A 20,495-nucleotide genomic window follows, 5' to 3' on the forward strand; every position below is an offset into this window, starting at 1 on the left:
AATTATGCTAGGTTTTTTTTAACCTCTTACAGTTGCTTCTCAATCAGAATATGAAAATGTCTTGTGACTTGTTTGAACCCAATGAGCAATAAAAAAAATGCAAATGACAAATGCAACACATGCATCTGTGTAAGAAAATAAATCTGTTTTCAGATCCAATCCCTGCACAGTACACTAAACTGTTGAAGTGTGGAGATTGTGCAGATTGCACAGAACTGTAATTCAAGACCCCCTTCAAAGTCACCTCTCAGTGTTTATACTTCAGCCCACACAAGGCTGCATACTTTTGCAGATTTCTGTATAATAAATTGGGTGTTATTTTACAAGACACCAAATCTCCTACAAGACAAAGAAAGAAGAAAAAAAAACGAGAACAACAAGCATGACGGCTTGGAGAGAGGATTGGCCATAGACACGAGACACTAGGGAGAGGAGTGGGAGGAGAGTTGTGTTTTCTTTTTAGATCTATATGTGTCTAAAATCATGTTCTTTATGTTGCTGCTCACAAACATGACATACGACACAAACACCACAAAGACAAAGCCTCTAAGAAAAACACGGAAAGTGTCAGTTTCCAGCTTTTTCATCTCCTTGAGCAGAAATATAATTGCCAATGAGGAAATAGCAGTAGGTAGGATGTCAGCGGAGAGGAAAGGGCACAGGGAAAAGAGAGCAGATTATAAAAAGGTATAGAGGGGAAAGGATGACAAAAGGGAGAAGGAAAGGAGAGGACTTCTTTGCCCTTTGGTGTGCAGCAAAGGCAGATCGATAACACCGTAATGAGCGTGGTATTAGCTGGGGTGCAGAGGGACTGAAGCAGAATGGAGGGAAGGTGGAGGGGGAAGGGGGAAGCCAGGATCTGATTCCCAACAGCAAACAAGACCAGTGCTGTAGACACCAGAACCAACACCTGAGAACACCTATTAAAGCCAGATGACCCTCTGCTCAGCTAATGATGAATCCACCCTCGTACAAAGTCCTCACACATACATACCCACGCTCACATGTACACACTCACATGGGTTTAGTACCCATCACAGAGTTGTTCCGACTCTGCCAAGCTGCTACTAAAGCCAAACACATCACCCAAAGAGGGCTAACAGAGAAAAACCAAGCCTAATCCTTACTAAGAAAAGGACTACACTCAACATCACCTCTCCTTTTTGGTACAGATTACCCAACAATGGCTTCTGCCACTCTCTTAAATCCACTACACATTGGCAATTTGTATTAGAAAGCAGGGAGACACAGGGATTGTCTTTGGTTGGTTGAAAAAGAGAGAGGAGGACCAGCAGAGAGAAGTGGGGGATAACCATCAGGTATACTCAAAGCCAATCTGTTGCCTCATCAATAGGCTCCTTATGCTACGAGTGCCATGTGCAGGGCACACAGCTCTGCTAGCCCCCAGATTCGGCTGTCCGACTAGCCATCGAGGCAGGCAGAAGCCATGGGATGCAGATAGATGGCCACGGCTGGGTCCTCTCAATGGAAGGATCAAAGCGGGAATTGAAGAATGGGCCCCCTTCTTTGTGCTCGTGTGGATCCCAAAACAAACGCATCCTCCTTTCTGTTGGAAGCTGCATAGAACAGACTGTCTGCAGGAACAGATGGTAACAGAGGACTACTACTGGGAGACACCTCTGCAAGTGCTTAATTCAACACATCTCTATGTCTCATTTATAGACAACAATCATGTGAGATCACTTCTAATCCAACATATACTAGACCATAATAATACACTATATGGTATCTAGTTATCCAGCAATTAATTTATCAACAAATTGTTTAAAAAAAAAGCCTAATATAACTTATTTTGCCACAAATTAGTTTTTTGTCCAAAACCATGGAATACAATGCAGTGAGTGATCTTGCATACACAGTATCTGCAAATTCATGATTGAAAACAGCTTTCAGCAAAGCCTATATACACATACACACCTCCACATTTTATTTATAGGCACCTTTTAAGGCACTGAAAAAATCAAAAATCAAAATCAGTCTGACTAGACTAGAGAACTAAATTTGTATTGATCACCAAGTGAAAACAGTCTAACAAATCCACTTATCTTGTTTGAGGAAATAAAACTAATTTTTAAACTTTAATATCGTTAGTAGGGAGGAAACTGAGATAGTGTCACACACAGAGTGACACTGTGTGCTACAGTGAGATAGTCCTCACTGTAACAAAAAGTAAAATCCTACTGCCAGACTCAAAATTTTGAACGTCAGTTTACTTATAAAACAGAACTTTCTTTATATTCAAAAGAAGTTTGGGTTTTAAATAGCCTAGGTTACTAAACAGCCTTCACTGGAACTTCTGCCAGCACCATAAAAGATTCCAGTGGCTGACATTGTGCTGGTGTGAAGCAAGAACTCAGATAGGTATATCATCAGATGTATAACCCTTTTTTAATATAATCCAACTGTCTGAACAATCTGTCACTGAAATCACTTGGGCTGTTACACTCATTCTAAAAAAGAAAATTGCCTTGCTAGAATTTAGATGTTTTTGTTTAGTGTAAAACAATCAAAATTGTCAATTTTGTTTTATTATTATTATTATTTCCTCTTGTCGTGAAGAGTCACAGTCTCATTCACAGCCAGTGAGTAGAGAGATTTTCTCAAGCCCATCAGAAGCAGGGCTTCCAGTAGATATAACCCATGCTATGGTAATCACATGCTAATCACAGTTAACACCAGCACAGGGTCCTATACTCTAGATTAATGCATCCGTGGCATATTCACGTTTCCATTAGCATAAATCAGGTTCACCCTGCCTTTGTAATTAGTGTTTTCGTGTGAATGATAATAGGATATGGTGATTAGGTCAGGGTACTAGAATGGAAATGACTTGTCAGCTAAGTCGGCCTCAAACAGTTCCGCACATGATGGACTATCAATATGTGCTTCCTCAAGAAGCAATTAATGATCTAGAAAGATAATTGAAGTTTGACAGTAAGATGTGGAAAGCAAAAAGAGACCATTAATCAAATTTCGGCAATAGTTGTCATCGCAGAGTTTTGATTGACACTTTTTTCTGACACCTTGCATTAAAGGACAACTTCAGTCCTACAAACCGGATCCCTTCAGAAAATGTTTTCCAGGCTGCAGGACACCTTTTAGGATCAAAACATGGGAATGGTTTGTGGACCCCCATTCTTCTCCCCAATTATGTGCATGAAAATTCAAAAGGCCTGACCTACTAAAGCATAAGTACAAACTACAACCAGTTTCACCTCTGTTCCTCTGCAATCAACATGCAGTAAAAACCTTTTTTGTACAGCCTGGAATCACCATTTCATCTTTTTCATAGGAAGCAGTGTGGGCGGGGTGGGGGGGGGGGTGTATGTATGAGCAAATACATGCGCTTGGGAACATGCGGACTCAAGATAAGATCAGTGTGTTACCCATGTGTGTAAATTTAAGAGACAGACATGAGGACAGATATATGTGCGTGTGTGTCAGTGCAATGCACACCTGTGCGCTTTGATGAAATTCACAATACAAGCAGGACAAGCACCAATGACTGGCCAGAAGTGCAGTACACTTTGTTGGGTATTGTATCCCTCGGGAAACCCCTTCCTCTCCTGACATCCATGACATGGAGCATTCCTCTCAGGCTGGTGACCCCACATGACGGACGAGAACCTCCATGCCTATAACCAACTGATGAGATCTGCTGCAGCCCTAAGAGAGTGAAAGGTAGAGGTTGTGATCAGGAATGTGGAAAAAAAAATCAATCTGTTAGGTTTACAGTAGATCACGGCAGCAAGGAGAAAGGAATACATGGCATGTAATCAAAAAATGAAAATCACTCTGATTTTAAATCTTGATTTAACAGGACTGGTCACTCTTTGTGTAGCTACCTGACACCCCTGTTTTCATAGTAATTTATGAGCCTTGACCTGTGAATCTGAACACCCAGCTCTGGCCTCCAAAAACCCATCTTCTTTATGGGTATCATAACCCCTCTTTGAACTGTTTGCTTGGAATCACAGCTTTCACAAAGTCTTAAATGTGAAAACCGATAGTCATGACGAAACTTTTGGTTTCCCTCTCTTTTTTTTCTGGTGAGGGTTACGGTTAGGATAAAGGTAAAGGTGGGGTTACTTTTCAGCCTTTTCTGGGAACATTACAGCTTGCCCATACAGTTTTAGCCACAGTGCAAACACCACTAACACAAGGGTATACAGAACGTCTGTGCAGCATAGCCTTTTATACATCCAGTTAGCCCACATTTACCTGGAGGACTCTGTATCACAGTGCAGCTCTTGTCATGGTAGAGGAATAGCTGAATGAGAGATTCTCAAACAGGGGCAGTAATTTGCAGAGTGTGTTTCTAAGTTATTCTAGCTCCCTGCAGCTCAGCAGTGGCTGACCCCTCTCCCCTTCTGTCTGCTAAGAGGCCTACAGGGAGGAATCAGCCCAAATTACCTTTATTGATCCAGAGAGACAGGTGAATACCAAGCAGGTCTCTTTTCCCTTCACTTGTCTTATCTCTCATCCAGCATTTTCATCTCCCCATCCCCCCTCCCTGCCTGCAAGAAGACATAATTTAAAAAAAAAAGAGAGAGAGAGAGAGAAACAGGGAGCGTTTATGTGAGAGGGAGTGTTCTAACCAGCACATGCTACTGTATCAGCCACAGCAGTGATTTACTGGTCGCATTCGTGTTGCTGTGATTAAACCTGCCTTCTCTCTCCTCGTTCATCTTTCACAAGCTACCGAGTGAACGGGAACAGCGAGCGCCTGTTTTTCTGCCTCCAATCTGCCGTTGTCCTTTCGCCCCAGCATACAAATCACTGTAGCGGTGGAAAAGATACTCCATTAGGTCCAACTCTGAGTTAAATCAATGCGTGACTTATCAAATGAAATAGGGGATTATGAGGTAATCACCTGACAAACGTTACTGAAATTGTAATTATCTCCACTGCACACATCTCAGAGACGGAAGACCAAACTAACTATTTAAGAGGAGGGTGGGATAACAGGGTACAGAAAAGCACAACTGCCTTTTCTCTTAGATAGCAGTGTGAGCCAGCATGTTCGTGGAGCGAGAAGAACCAGAGCAACTCTTTGGTTTATTTCACTCAGCAGAGATATATGTAGCTACTAAGGGGTTCACTTCATTGACAGATCTATGCTTTAGCTTGCGGAAAACTGCTGCCCAGTCTGTGTGTTTCTCCTGCTTCATGACACGCGTGTCCTCTTTACATCATTTTTTTAAGGAAAACTGCTGTTATTAGTTTATTGTTGCTTTACTTTGAAAATTGCAGTTATAGAAATGTCTTTTTTTATTCCACTGTGAGTAGAAATCAGTTATTTACCTTTGCCGGCTAAAGCAGAAACCCCTGACAATGTATCCACATATTTTATCTCAGCAGCAGGAAATAGAAGGCATTCAGTATTTCCAGAAATTAAACTTCCAGAATGATATAATGATCTATTCCAGTGTATAAACAATTTATATCATTACATTTCTTAATAGGTGCAGATTCTGCATCATAAATGACATGTTAAGTATTTTCCTATGCACTCATCTGTACAGTGATGTACAAAGAAACATCACAGGAGGGACGTTCTGTAAAACTCTGTTTTTATATACATATAGAGTTTGAATTTTACTCCATCATATAACTGAAATTCACTGATTACTTCTCAAGTACAACACAGCCCCCAAGTGGATGTACTGAACTATTACACTGCAGTGCTGCAAACCAGGGGAAGACTCACTTTTGACTCTCTTGCCCCATCTTTTGGTCAAAAACCCACATTGAGCTTTGTAGCTTTCTAAATGCATTGCATTTATATAGCGCTTTTCGAGATCCTCAAAGCGCTTTATAGTTCCACTCTTCATTCACTCTCACATTCACACACTGGTGGAGGCAAGCTACAGTTGTAGCTACAGCTGCCCTGGGGCAGACTGACAGAAGCGAGGCTGTCATAGCGCGCCATCGGCCCCTCTGGCCATCACCAGTAGGCGGTAGGTGAAGTGTCTCGCCCAAGGACACAACGACCGAGACTGTCCGAGCTGGGGCTTTCAATTACAAGACGAACAGCCAACTCTTGAGCCATGATCGCCCCAACTAGATTGAAAACTCCATTAGGATATATGCAGCCTATCTACATTATTAAGGGTTGCATTGCATTCAGTCCCCTAAAAATGAAATGAAATGTTCATTAGAGTTTTTACCAATTTTATGCACACAAATAATGAAACACAATTCTCTAAAGGTTCTGTGTAATCTGCAAAAGTTTCTCTATAGTGTAGTGGTTTACAATTTGCCTAGCACAGGAAAGCTCCCTGGTTTGATCCCAGGAAGTGACACAAACCAAGACATTCACAGCTACCTGCTAAGGTGACACATTAAGAATCAGCAAGCAGCTAAAAGTAGCTTCTTCATGTATCATCTGAGTGATGATATTGAAAATCCCATCAAATAAACACGACTTCAAGCACAGTTCCATTGGTCTGCATTGGTTGCATTATTTCACACACTTTGTTCACCTCGAAACACTGGCCTTCAAAATGCAATAACATGACTACCAATTAGTCTCAGTCATGTTGCACCTGTTCAAACATATTTGGAAGAACAATTTAATCATGTGTCAGAGCATAAAAGAGGCCTCAAGTGACTTATACAAGTGTTAGACAAGAAGATGTAGCAGCAACAACACAGAGGAAGAGGAAGGCAATTAGCATTTGTGTGTGTGGGGGGGGTTGATTACTGTAAGCATACTACTACACATCATATGACAGTATTAAATATTTATTTTGTTGTAGTTCTGTATATATGCACTTACTGTACTGTTTCCTAATGTGTTTATATTACACAGATATAATTATTGACTTTTGCTACATTTTTTACTATGTAAAACAAGTAAAACTTTGGATGGATGGATGGATGGATAGATAGAACAGCAATTTGGCATTTTAATCAAAACATTTTCTGCTTTTTTTGTAAAACGGTAAAGCTGAAATTTAAGCATAACGATAATAATTATAATTTTCATTAAAGAGCATGTCCATACTTGTGGATTAACCATTACAGAAACATAAAAAATGTTAAACATAAAAAAGAAACATAAAAATGACAGAGATGTGTGAAGGTTTGAGCATTCAACACTTTCAGATTGTGCTTTAAAATTTTTGAGAAACTGAGCCAGAGTTTTTGGAAATGTGTTTGAACAATTTCTTTATCTAAAACATATACATCATCCCTACCTAACATTCTCCAACTTAAACATTGAGAAGAAAAACTGTGCTAGAATTTACCATGTGAAATTCATACCTTAATTCATATACATCACATTTTCTATTCCACACCAGTGGTGCTTCTTGTCTACAAATCTGCCAAAGACAATCTTGTGCATATTCAGGAGCACACAGCTCCCTTTTTGTATAACTGGCTTAACTGTCTTCGAGCAACAGAACAAACAAGAGAACTATCGAAACAACAGATACGAACCAAAATGACCAACATGCATCTCTAACCGCAACCCCTCTGTTCTCACAGCCCAACAAAGGTGTGCCTGTGGGAAGCTGGTTGATTAAGATCAGCCCCAACTTGGCCGAGTCACACTTCATCACCTCATTAGGTGTCTACCATCACACCACCAGTGCAGTCAGAGTTCACAGGGGCATGCCTCCACTTAAGCTCACCAGATGAACTAATACAAACAACAATATACCATTAGAAACTCCCAAAATTATTATCCATTGATATTTATACATTGATATTTGAACAGTAATGAATACTGAAGATTGATTAACACCAACTTGTGACTTCATATAAGACAAACATGAACTGATTTGAATATAACCATAATCTCCACTGCACTGGGGTAAAAGTGATATCCATCGCTCCATATTTATGTGTTTCATTGTCACTGGTTGCATCTGTTTGTAACCATGGTGCATGACAGTTGTGACATGTGGCTACTTGAGACTGAATATTACTGTCTTAGGTTTGTATTCTTTACACTCAAGTTCACACCAGCACATGCAAAAGCAGCATGTGTCTGATAAAACAAACTTTACAAAGCTGAGTTAGGTTTTGGGCAATGTTCAGCATTCAAAGTCTCAATGGTAAATAACAGTTTACTTTTTATTATCATATTTGCAGCTGCATTATCCAAGCATTCAGCTGGCTATCATTTCACGAGGACACACATCTTTCCCTTGTTTTATGTTTATTCCTGGACGTGAGCAGATTTCACACCAAAGTAAGTGACACTCCAGTAGCTTTAACACCCACGCATGCCTGGGAAAGTCCCAAAGCTCCTACAGTTGCAGACAATTACTTCAGTAATTCATCAAAATCTATGATCTCAGTTGAATATTTAGACATTAAAATGAATTTTGATGCTCAGGACTCAGATTGTGATCACTTGCTCTAGAAAGTCATTGTTTTACCTTTTGTGATGGTTTATTGAACCAACAACACCATAGTTTTTTTCTTTGTTACCTTTATTAATCAGAGGCCTGTACTACAATTAAAGTATCAGCGAACAAGTATTTTGCAAATTATTAAACATTCCTACGTTGAAGTCTGTCTATGATATGTCACATGTGCTGGGGTGATGCATCGCCCCCAGTGCAGTTAAGAGCCCAAAATTTGTCTCACCACAAAGGCGTGCAAACTTTGCACTCTTCAGAACACCTACAGATGATCTAAAAAGTTCCCATGGCACGGTTTAAAAGGTCAACACTGGTGTGACTTGAAAAGTTCAACAGTTCAAATGTGCAGATATGTTGTTGAGGCTTTAGCAACCCATACTAGACTACTCATAGTACTTGCATCATATCCAAAGTAGAGCAAGCTCATGAAACAGAACTTTAACATGACAAGTGTCACTTTAATTGCTATATCGCATGATTGCTGGCTGATGTAACTATTTGGACATGTCATATGTTTTGTGGTCCAAAACCCAAGACTCTGTTGGGATTTACTAGAATTACAAGCAGTAGTCACAACCTGATACCATAACTTTAAAATAATAAACTCATTCACTTCTGCATTCCAGTAAGGACATATTGTTATTATAAACATCATCAGAGGAATTTTAGAAGAAAGGTTGAGATGTCACTCTCTAAACAGGCAACTGATATGGCTCTAAGTTCACAGGCTTTTATCCTTAGATCACTATTAATTCATGTTGGTTTACTGGGTGATATATGTTATATAACCAGAAAAAAACACAAGATACTATACATATGTATAGAATGATGGTGCATTATATGGGCACCAATAATGCACCAATAGCAGGCGGAATAATGGACCAGTAAAGGTTTGCAATGAATTAATCTAGCTCTTGTTAACACACTCTACATCAGTGTTGTTTCTGTGCCTACACTTGCTATGATTTTAAAGCAAGGCGTAGGCACAAGCATAAGAACTGGAACATACATTCAGTCAAACCAATTCAGTCACTAGTTGGTTTTCAACAGTTTAAACAATCAAGATCATGGGGGTTAGCTCTAGCTAAGAAAATACAACTAGTCCATGAATGCTTTTGTTGTAAAGTAGGGGTCCATAAGGATAGAGGTTGGGAAACATTGAGCAGATGAAACACAGTGGTTCTCTATTGCAAGGTTTGTTATCACATGAGCCTGTTAGCACCTCCCCCTTTCACCCCAAATCCTGCTTGACTGAGTCAAACTAAGAGCCTAATTTTTAAAAAAAAATGCAAACCTAATGTTAACAGTTTTTTGTTTCCTTGCCTCGTGCCTGTCAGATTCGACCTCCTGCTTCATGCTTGCTCCCCAAATATGCGGTGTCATCCCAAGGAGGACGTGTGACTTTATGGGTTAGGTCTGATGCACTTCAGCGCACAAGTTGGTAGAAGTCCTTTGATGGCCCACATAAAATACAGATTCTCTGCTAATGTTATCAGTACATTTTCTTCTTCTAAAATGTTTCACCTCCGTTTGTCTCAGCCAAACTTTATGGTCTCTGGTGACAGGGGTTTGCGCCCTCCACCTGTCCCACAGTTTCCGCGCTTCACGCGACACTGCACAGGAAATAGTGCGTTTAACACCCTGCACTTATCCGTGGGAAAAGGGATGTTCAGTGGAAAGAAAGCGGTTATAGCCAGTAAAGTGAATGCAAATATGGAAAGAAAAAGCTCTGCTACAACGTCTAATTAAGGGATCTGCATACATTTAGAGTGACTTGTAGGATATATTCATGTGAGGTTTTAGATGTTTCAGTGCCATAAATAAATACAGTAAGTAAGAAAGGCCCAAACAAGTTCCGCACTTGCATAAAATCAACCTGATATCTTTCGAATGGAAAATGTCACAGTCTACTGGAGAAGTTCTCATTTTCCCTTGAACACTTCAGTCAATCAATGCAGCGCTGAATGCTTAATTTGTGTGTGAGCGTGCAGTTATTATTTAAAAAGCAAATAAACTCCAGATAACGAAATTTATTTCCTGAATTATATTATTAAATACAAAGGAGGTAGAAATGTGAAAGGAATAACTTAAGCTTGGTAACTGGTATTTGAACTATTTACATATAATTACAGGAATAAATTAAAAGATATATATATATAAATATTGTCCAATATGACAGCATGCAACATTCTTCAAAGTTCACGAAGACATTTAGTTCCGCTCCTTTTCAACCTCCTCCTCGTCATCGTCGTTGTCGTCGTCGCTGCTGGAGTCTTCGTAGGTGCAGATTGCTGCTTGGACTGGATAGTTGCGAAGGAGTATTTCTGCGTCCCGGTACAGATAATCAAAGCATCTCGATTTTGGCCAGTACAACCTTAGAACAAAAAGCAATTGGTGTTTTTATATTTGTAGACTTTACTCTTTTATTCAACGATGCCTTAATTAATAAAGCTCCACTTACTTGACTGGATGGATCACTTGAGGTGTTTTCGGATCTTTTGCGCCACTGAGGTCTCCATGGTTTGAAAGATTCTAAAAACAAAGAGATTTCTTTAGTCTTTCTGTCAAGTAAGCAGTGCGTGTTTGGATTTCAAAAATACAAACTTGAACGTGCAAAACTTACCTTGTGTCGGACATTGTTATCCTCATTTCGAAACCATGGCCTCCACAACTCGGACTGCTGGCTCGAATTGCCTCCGTTAGAAACAGACGATAGCCCACTCTTGTTAGCGCAGGTCTCCATGGCTCCTTGTGGTGGTCAGCTCTTCATAAAGTGTTGTGAGGATGTGGGGAAGCTGACAGGAACCGTCTTTTTATCAGGCCCTGGAAACCCATGCCAAATTGCGTTTTGACGCGTCCCCAAGTGTTTCCATGCGCCACGGTGATAAGGTGCGAAGTCACACTTCAACAAACTACGGTCATTTGGTCACCTTCTGGTTTAATTTTGCATGAAGATTTTTTTAAACTGCCTGATAGTAATCTATTTAAAACTGTATCAGTAATGGTCAATTTCTAGCTATTTATTAATACAACTGCTTGCACAGTTGTATTATGTATGCAGATTGCAAAGTCTGCATGCGTTTTGTACTGTCAATATTGTGACAGGTTTTGTGTGTGTGTTGCTTTTTTTTAATGATTATCCGTAAACGTAATTTAAAATTCAAGCACCTATTTTAATCAGCTTAACTTTTGTGAGAGAAAAAAGGCTGAACTCTTGATCCCTTTCTTTATCTCTGTCTGTCTGTGTAGCCATTTGGGTATAAGGTGTGAAGAAACACGTGCCCTAATGTCTTTGTGTGCTCAGTGAGAAATGGAAGGAGGCTCGTGTGCGTCTGTGGGAGGGGCGGTGAGGCAGTTACACGCGCCAGCCTTTGTTGAAAACAACGCTGCAGCAGATACAGAGCTGGAAGGCATCCACTCTTAAATGGAAACCCTTATAATAAAGTGTTGTGCAACTTTTGGAAAAGCCTTTATTTTTCAGCTATTTTTAATAATCTTGTTGCCTAATTATAGATTTTCAAAGTTGCTAAGGCACATTCTTATGCATAATCTCCATCCTTTTGTCAGACCTGAAAGCCCAGTTTTACTATTGTAAAACCTCTGATTTTTTCTGGACAAAATCCAAAATAATAACACTCTATACACTATTTTAAAAAAGCAAAAACAAAAAAAAAACACCTGAAAACACAGTGTTCGGGACATCATAACACAACAGCAGTAAACACAAGAAGTTTCAAGATTCACATTCAAGACTATGATGGTTTAATCTGCTGAGTCCGGGTTGTCAACTGTGTCCAGCTCCCATCTTTCACATAACAAAAAGAAACAGAAGAAAGCATACAGTCGAGATCCATTAATGCTTTATATGCAGACATATAATTACACATACAGTAATTTACAGTCCTTTGGTCAGATTCACATATAAAATGAGAAAGGCAGGCACCTTAATGAGTAAATCACAGTATGACATATACAGATAGGCTCTGTATATGTTGCAGAAAGACAGTTTTTGGAGTTTTGGCTCATACACCCCCACAGAGGATTTTAAATGAGACAATCAGCATATGGTTAAAGTGCAAGCTTTCAGCATTAATTTAATTGAAGAGAGCCCTGTGCACATCATATTTCATCCTGTAACTTCTATTAGTGCTCACATTATAAATAAACACTAGTGTTATTTATACCTGTTATACTGGCAGTCTTACATGTCATAACATTACATCCACCATGTTTTAAAAATAGTGTGGAATGTTTCAGATCATGAGCTATTTTTTATGAATTGTTTTAGATGAGGACTTATCTTGTTTTTGAGTGTAACCAGTGGCTTGCACCTTGGTCTAAACTGACTGTATTTCCATTCATTTCTTATTTATAAACCTTAACACTGATACACCTACCTCTATCACCGAAAATATGTATGTATTTAAACAAAATAAGACTTTGAAATCCATGATAATCTCTTTTAATTGATTGATCGACTGGAAGTCCCGTCCATCGCTTTAATGATTCTGAAGGTGCTGGAGGGGCCAGCAGATTTTGGGGGTTGTCACCCCTGCAGTGGTCTTTCAGGTCCTTCGGTGTTCCTGAACTAGCCAATGCAGACATTTTTTGAAAGAATGTACCAGACTGTTGATTTGGCCACTCCTGAAGTTTTTGCTATCTATCTAATAGATTTTCTTGTTTTTACAGCCTAATGATGCTCTGCACTTGTACTAAAACCAGTGCAGTGCACTACCACTGACATCTCCTTAGGCCTCATATGTCAAATTACAGTGAAAAGCTCTAAAATACAAATTCAGCTCTGAGAATCATTGTCAGCTACTCTTGTTGTTCCTCATCTTTCTTGTCTTCCTCCACTGTTGGTCTTAACCTTCGGCTAACCCTTGTTGGCTGTGCACTCTGAACTGGCATGCAGTGTGTTTGTTAAATTAGATCATTAGTAACAATTGCAAACAATTCTGAATTGCTGTCCTTAAGGAATGACATCTGTGCTGTAGCTGATTAACTTCTGCTTAGCTTCATGTATCACAAGTAAATTGCTGTGAAAAATGTGTTTTAGTAAGAGCGAATATAATTAGAGCCTTGCAAATGAGATTTGCTAATTGTGTCTAACCATGTAAGCTGTTTGAGTTTTTGTGGGGGGGGGAAATGAGATGAAATTGCCTTAGGATGGTGAGAATTTGTTTCAGAGATAGGGAGTTAGTGCTTTAGAAAAGACTGCCTCATCTGGAGAGTGCCTCCCCGCAGTGAACCAGCAGGGGGAAGTGTGGGGCTAGATGCTAAAATCATAATGAGAACACTCTAAAAGATGATGAATCTGAAAAAACTTACAATGCTCTATTGTGTGAATGAGAACAGACTGGACTCAACGCAGGCACTAAGTGTGCTTATTGATATCAATCAATCATGCCTGCCAAAGGGTGCTGCTCTTTTTCTAAGCATCACTTGGTGAGACATGTACTGTGAGGATGTCTATGCTTACAGGTGAGCCATGCATGACCAGCATAACATTTCTTTGCCTACTAGCCACATAGACATCACAACACAACTCTCTAGGGAACCTGCAGTCAGAGCTTGGTGCTAATAAGGTCCGCACAGATTCCCCCCCTCTCTCTCTTCCCCTCTCTCTCTCTCAGTCTGTTTTTCAGCTCTGAAGCTAATTGGACACTATGCTCTGCGCTGTTAGGCCCTTTTGTGTTTTGACGTCACTCTTTTGCTATGCTTTCAGGATAACAGAAAACTACCTTAGATGGATACATTTTATGTTCTTGCTATACAAACAGATTAATGCAATGTGTGAAAAAAAAAAATCAGCAAAAAACTCAGCAAAACTGGGTCATATGTGTGTGCACACATTCTTTTCCTTATTTGTCATCATAAAGATACTCCTTGCATTTTATGCAAGTTTTGTACCAGCAGGACTTCAAAATACAGATGGTAGTTTCTGACAAACAGTGTAAATAACATCAAAAGAGTGACTCAAGAAAGAATACGAAAGAGCAGTAATAGAAATGTGAGATCTTAGTAAAAATTCCCTCCAAAAGATCACAGAGAATTTCTTTCAGACCTGTTACTTTTTTATACCTTTCTCTTTCAACATACTTTGTTCTCAGTCTCTTTTTCTCAGTCTTTTTCACACTCATTCACCGACCCTGCATAATGGCAACCACTGGAGGCAGGCGTTAAAACACAACTACAGTATGGATGCCATTTCTTAAACACAGCCACTCAAAACTGCTCATACCTATTTCTGCTAATCTTATTAAAATGTTACATGCCAGGGGAGAATGAGCTGAATGACAATACCAGCAAGTGATTGAGTTTTGTGGCTGTAATTTGAAAACTGGATATTGTGTTTTGATTTTTGAGAAAAGGATGGAATGTTTCGAGAAATGATTCCATTATGTGCTTCTCCAAGTTAAAGCTAAGACAGCAGGTAACCCCTGCAGGAACTGATTCTGTTATCTGATGCATTTAGTAGTCATTACTCACTTTAAAAGGCTGATTACCGCCACATAGGCTCCTAGCTGTCACTCTTCCAGCTGTGAATGACGAAGAGGTGGCTGGATTTATGGTGACAGTTCAGATTCTGCAGCTGTGGTCCACTCTGTGCTGATACAGATGAGTTGTTATTGGCGTACAGTAGCTTCAATACATCCCCTTGCCATAATCACAATTGAACACACAGTAGCTGCATGTATTCCATTTACACCAATTACAAACCAGCATGTCGCAGTCATAATCATAAAGCACCAACCATGAGCACAGCTGCAGTCATGGACAGCTCCATGAGCCCACATCTACAGTCATAGCCACAAAGACGGTGTCAGAGCTGCAGTCAGCGAGAGTGCTTTTTTTCTAAGTCTTTGCCTGAGCATGCAGCCACAGCTAAGGGTGCACTTAGACGCACTATCGCAACCAGCAGACATCTAGTGTACAACATAATACCTTATAAGAAAGAGAGATCTGTCTTTCTTCATGGGTCAGATTAAATGCAAATGCCCTGTTGTCAGCTTTGAATGAAGCAAAACTGAAATTCCCTTTCCCAGAGGACAGAAAAAAGAATCACACCATGCACACAAACACACGCAACAAAGCACAGAATATTAAGCACACTCATACACTCATTGATAGTCCAGCATAAAGCCATTATCCTTTACTGCTTCAAGCCATTAGGTGTTACTTAGTATTAAAGGATGAGCTGAAGATAAATTGAGGCAGATGAAATGCTCACACAGCTGCACAGAGACTGATTTTACAGAAAATATGGTAGCGCTCAGCTCAGCAGCAGGGAGATCTGCAGTATTTTAAAAAATATGTCAGAAATTGATCAGTGTCTGAATGTCTCCATATGCCATTCAAGATTTTTCTTATTTATAATTTTTACCTAAATAAATAAACAAATAAATGGAATAAAATTATTAGAAAAAATAATACAATAACGGTTTCTTCCTTTTTTTACTTTCTTTCTTTGCTCCCTCATTTAGTAGTGAAAGGGTCAGATGATCTCTTTTTTTCTCCAAGTCATTTATCCCTCTTTTCTACAAAGACTTCTCTCCAAAATATTCTTCTCCATGGCAACAGCAAACCACAAACAACACTTTTGAAAGAAGTCATCATTCAGATTTTTATATTATTTGCACTGTAAATTCTATATAAATGTATTCACAAATTATGTGTGAATACTTCAGTAAGGTGCACAGCGTATAGCTGTCATTCATGCAATTAGGTTATGTATTTATAGTTCCCATGGTTACGCTTCCTGTGTATCTGTGTTTTAATCACGTTCTTGCATTTTGGGTGAAAATCAGTGTCGCATTAGAGCTCTGGGTAGCTCCCCAACTGGGTCTAGACTGGGTCTAGAGAGTATTTTAAATTCAGGGAATTTAAAATAGAAAGTAGCTCGTCCACAGAAGGACTGGTAGCTCCCCTTACGATAAGGGTTCAGATCGCGCTAACAGGTGTGAAATGTGTGTGTTTAGTTAGTTTGTTTGTTTGCTTGTTTTAATCAATTTTAAATCATGCTTTTTATTTGTTTTTGTTTCTAATGTCTCTGTAAAGCACTTTGAATCACCTTGTTGTTGAATTGTGCTATACAAATAAATTTGCCTTGCCTTGCCTTGCCTTGCATTCTGTACAACTGGATTAAAAACGTGATCTAATGTCACACTCCACTGGTAACTGTACTTTCAAGGAATGCCTGGTTTCTTCTTTTCACTTTCGCGGAACTGAGAAAATATCAGTGTGTATCAGATGACTGCCAAAACCTTCCTTTAAGCCTTCAAAGCGGCGGGAAGCAATGTGGTGGTGTAACATGGTAGCACTGTCACCTCACAGCAAGAGAGCAGGTTTGGGTTCAAATCTGCATGTCGGCTGTAGTCTGCTGTGCATCATCGGTTTTCTCAGGGTGCTCTCACAGTGCAAAGATATTTATTTAAAACTATTTGGTGATTGTAAAGTGGCAGCAGTGGATCAGGCTAAGATAGGCTGCTGCTCTACTATGACGCTGGTCAAATAAATGATTAAAAAAATACTTTTCTCAGCCTTTTCTTATCTGAAAGAATTATTTTAAAAGTATAGTGAGTAGAGATGCTGGATCAAACCAGAGCATCCCCCATAGTTTCAGAATACATTCCTTGTTTGTTTTTGCACTGTTTGAATAATATACATACGCTTAAAATAAAATAGAATGGTAAAAAAGAAATGTGCGCAGTCGGAACATCAATTCTAGAAACCATAGAGTACTTTCATGTCATGACTTTTAAGTCAACATTCCAGCTGTTAATACACATTTCTTCAAACCTTGCAAGCTTTAATTTCTAAACTCAAAATCCAGCTTTCAAACTAAATTTGAAATATTTCTCACTCTGTTGGCAAAACCTCACCAACAGATCAACAGTTTAATCAGTTTGTGCCTGGAACCACAATTATTATCTGATCATTCACACAACCTGTCAGAATAATGTAGCTACTGAGAAGTTGTTAGACGGTGAATTCAGAATTTTTCTGAATTGCTGAAACACTAAAACTCATTGTCTGAACCAAGTGCTCCGTGGCCATAAACACAATTTACAGATCTCAGTGACTAATTTTTGCAAAACTCTAAAAACATTATCATTACAAATATTTAACACTGTGATGCACAAATGGCAAAAGGTACATAAAGCACAGATGTCCTAAATTAAAATCGATCACATTTGTTCCCAATGATGTGACACAGCCAATATAAGCCAGTTCAGAGAGCACACAGGTTGTTGAAGTTATTGGTTTCATATCTACAATAGACTGAAATTATCAGAGAGGCAGAATACATGTCATAGACAGGGTACAACAGGAAATTCAAGGAGCCTAGGAGGATGAAGAGCAAGACAAAGAGTAATGATTTCTCATGTAATTCAAGCTACTATAAGAGACAATGGTCTTGTTCATGGAATGACTATAAGGAACAGGACAAAGAGTGCAACCTAACATGAGCAGATTCTTTGTGTCCACCAAAATTCATAGATCAAGACAAGAGAACAGGTACAGCATCACTGTGTTTAGTCACTGTCTTTATATCAGCACTGTATAATTTATGCAGTTTTAGTTTTAGTTTTAGTAACCAAGGTCATCAGAGTTAATACTGTACTGCATTAATATTTTTGTAACTGCACATCTATCTTTATAGACTTGCAAGATTGCCACACAAGGGTGGAAATTCACTCAGCAGCAAAAGGCCATTATACCTGACAAGCTGTTTCAAAACAGCTCCATAAAACTGCAGGAAATATAGCAACAAGTTACTGAAGGCAGTCCAGACTTTGTAGGATTCAACACCGTCAGCCTTTCCACCAGCGACTCTGTCTCCAGCGACAACAGGGTGCACATGAAGAAAATGCACTTTGAGTGCAACTCAGAAAGGGTCAAAGAGCTGCATTTTTAGCATGTGCAAGTAAGTGCACATTCAGACAAAGTATAGATATGGCAGGCTCAAGCTCAGTGAAATCACATTAGTATGTCCGGTGTAAGTCGATATTGCACATATTATACTCTACAGCACAATGCCGTCTTTCTGTAGCACTTAGAAAATTATATCTATTTCAACATATATATAGAACATGTTTGATGTAGGATACCTGTTCAGTCATGGTAATTTGACACTGTGCTGCCATAAGCAAATCATATGGTTCCCCACTATTATGTGACTCAAAGGCCAAATAATACAGAGCATCTTCTTGGGTCTTGCATTGCTGTTCAGAATGGTTACAATTATGGGCAATTATTGCCAAGCACCATCCACCTCCCTTTCCTCAACCTAATATGGGAGTTTTTCTTGTATGGTAGTGGAAGAGATATGTGTGTGTCAAGGCTGGATACACCAGACGGTTCTGTCCCCATTGGCTGGTGTGGGGGAGTATGCAGCGTTGATGAAGTGCTGCGGCCTGACCCAGCCCAAAGACACGATAAAGCCAAATGACAGTCCAATTTACGGTGCATTGTAGGCTTTTCACTGCAAGGAACTTGCCATTTCTATTTTCCACTATGTTTTTTAATGTATATACAGTAAATTTAAAACCCACTATGATTTTTTTTTTCTATAATGCAATGCAAAATGCACTTGCTGGACTGTAAACAGCAAACATTTCTCCTGCAGCTATATACCTTGAACATTCTTCTTTTCATCTACTCATCTTTTCTTTATATAGTTTGAAATGACTGCTCAGTTGTGCTTCTATTGTGACTGTCCTGTTTATGATCTGTTGCCATTGTTGCCTTTGAACAAGGTTTTAAGGCGAGTGTTTGATTTTGCGAGAAATGCCGGAGCTTTTTTATAACGCCGTTTGAAAACGCTGTTTTGTATTAGTAGTGGAAGGTTTCAAGAAAAGTGTTTTAGCAGTTCAGAAAAAAATGTAACTGTAACAGAATAAAACATATAGCAAATGTTTATGTTTTATATGTATTGTATATTTTGTAGGATTTATATATCTCACACTATAACTCATGAAAGAGACCAATTTCACTTCTTTTTTTTCATATAACATAATTTTAAAAAGTAAACATAATACCCTGTGGGAAAATATGAGATAGTTTCAGCAATAATGAGTCATTTCTTTTCGGATAGTTTATCATTTGTAGAAGAAAATCTCTACAAAAAACACCTTTCTTTATCTTACTCTTCCTCCGCTGCCTCTTCATTTTTTCCCCCATCCATCACTGGTAACAAGCTTCAACTTGCCCTTGCGTGCAACTCTGAACTTACCTTAAATTGCATCTGTAGCAACCAGTCTGACCAATTTTGAGTTGTGCTCTAGAAATGAATCTGCACTGTAGTTCAGTTTAACTTCTGTCTCCTGTGGTTAGCATTTATCAACACAAGTGTATCACTGTGAAAAAGTATTTAAGAGATAAGAATTTGTTCAGAGCTCTGACCAAAAAATTCTTGTTGTACTGAGTGAAATTGTTTTTTTATTTATTTATTTATTTATTTATTTATTTATTTATTTATTTATTTATTTATTTATTTATTTTGTCAAAACTGTGATGGAGAATTGGATGATATGACATACCAGTCCTTGAGTAAATACACCATTCAGAGAAAACTAATAAAGAATTTACAAGGAGGAGTTTTATATGCTAAGCCATGCTGCATACAACTCTGATGTTGTTTTCAACATCAGAGTTCAGTTCAGGGTGTTATAGCTACATTTACCTTTCTTCTGCTTCTTCTTCTTAAGATGCAGTGTGCCCCAACTTACCACACTAGATTTGCTAAAAGGATTTCAGGACATACTCCCTTTGACCTTTGCTCTCCATTCTGTGTTGAGAATGTCATCTCTGTTTATCCTGTTTTAAGGTAGATAACATGCCTTTCTGTAAAAGCAGAGTGGGAGAAGATGCAACTCCTGATTCAATTACCTAAAGATGGTATCAATGAGAACATTGACACCATCTTTAGGCTTTCAGCTCAACTGTTTGTTGAGGAACAAAGTCTTATGGGTTCATATTATATTAGAGAGGTAATCTATGAAGAGGTGGATGAGTGGCTGAGAGGAAAATGTACTTTTTTTGATTCATAAATTCAGAACACTATGATTGAACATGATGATTCATCTTGTT

At 38.9% G+C, this 20,495-nt stretch overlaps 1 protein-coding gene across 1 annotated transcript; it reads right to left on the minus strand.

Annotated features, from left to right (window-relative positions):
- Positions 1-10,610: 10,610 nt before the first annotated feature.
- ripply2 (ripply transcriptional repressor 2) lies at positions 10,611-11,142 on the minus strand. The gene is made up of 3 exons (XM_005731178.1): positions 11,023-11,142; positions 10,861-10,931; positions 10,611-10,773 (listed from the first exon to the last, which is right to left on the minus strand). Exons 1-3 carry the CDS (start codon positions 11,140-11,142, stop codon positions 10,611-10,613), a joined length of 354 nt encoding a protein of 117 aa, XP_005731235.1.
- Positions 11,143-20,495: the final 9,353 nt, after the last annotated feature.

Source organism: Pundamilia nyererei, unplaced genomic scaffold (assembly GCF_000239375.1).
Source record: "Pundamilia nyererei isolate P.nyererei 1_Seehausen unplaced genomic scaffold, PunNye1.0 scaffold00041, whole genome shotgun sequence".
Classification (NCBI taxonomy): domain Eukaryota; kingdom Metazoa; phylum Chordata; class Actinopteri; order Cichliformes; family Cichlidae; genus Pundamilia; species Pundamilia nyererei.

What these genes read in the sequence shown, in the direction of transcription:
- ripply2 (XM_005731178.1), bottom strand. Translation starts at nt 11,142, where the DNA reads ATGGAGACCTGCGCTAACAAGAGTGGGCTATCGTCTGTTTCTAACGGA. An exon ending in ATAACAATGTCCGACACAAG is followed by an intron (nt 10,932 to 11,022) that starts GTAAGTTTTGCA and finishes CTTTGTTTTTAG; the next exon opens with AATCTTTCAAACCATGGAGA. An exon ending in CAAGTGATCCATCCAGTCAA is followed by an intron (nt 10,774 to 10,860) that starts GTAAGTGGAGCT and finishes TTTTGTTCTAAG; the next exon opens with GTTGTACTGGCCAAAATCGA.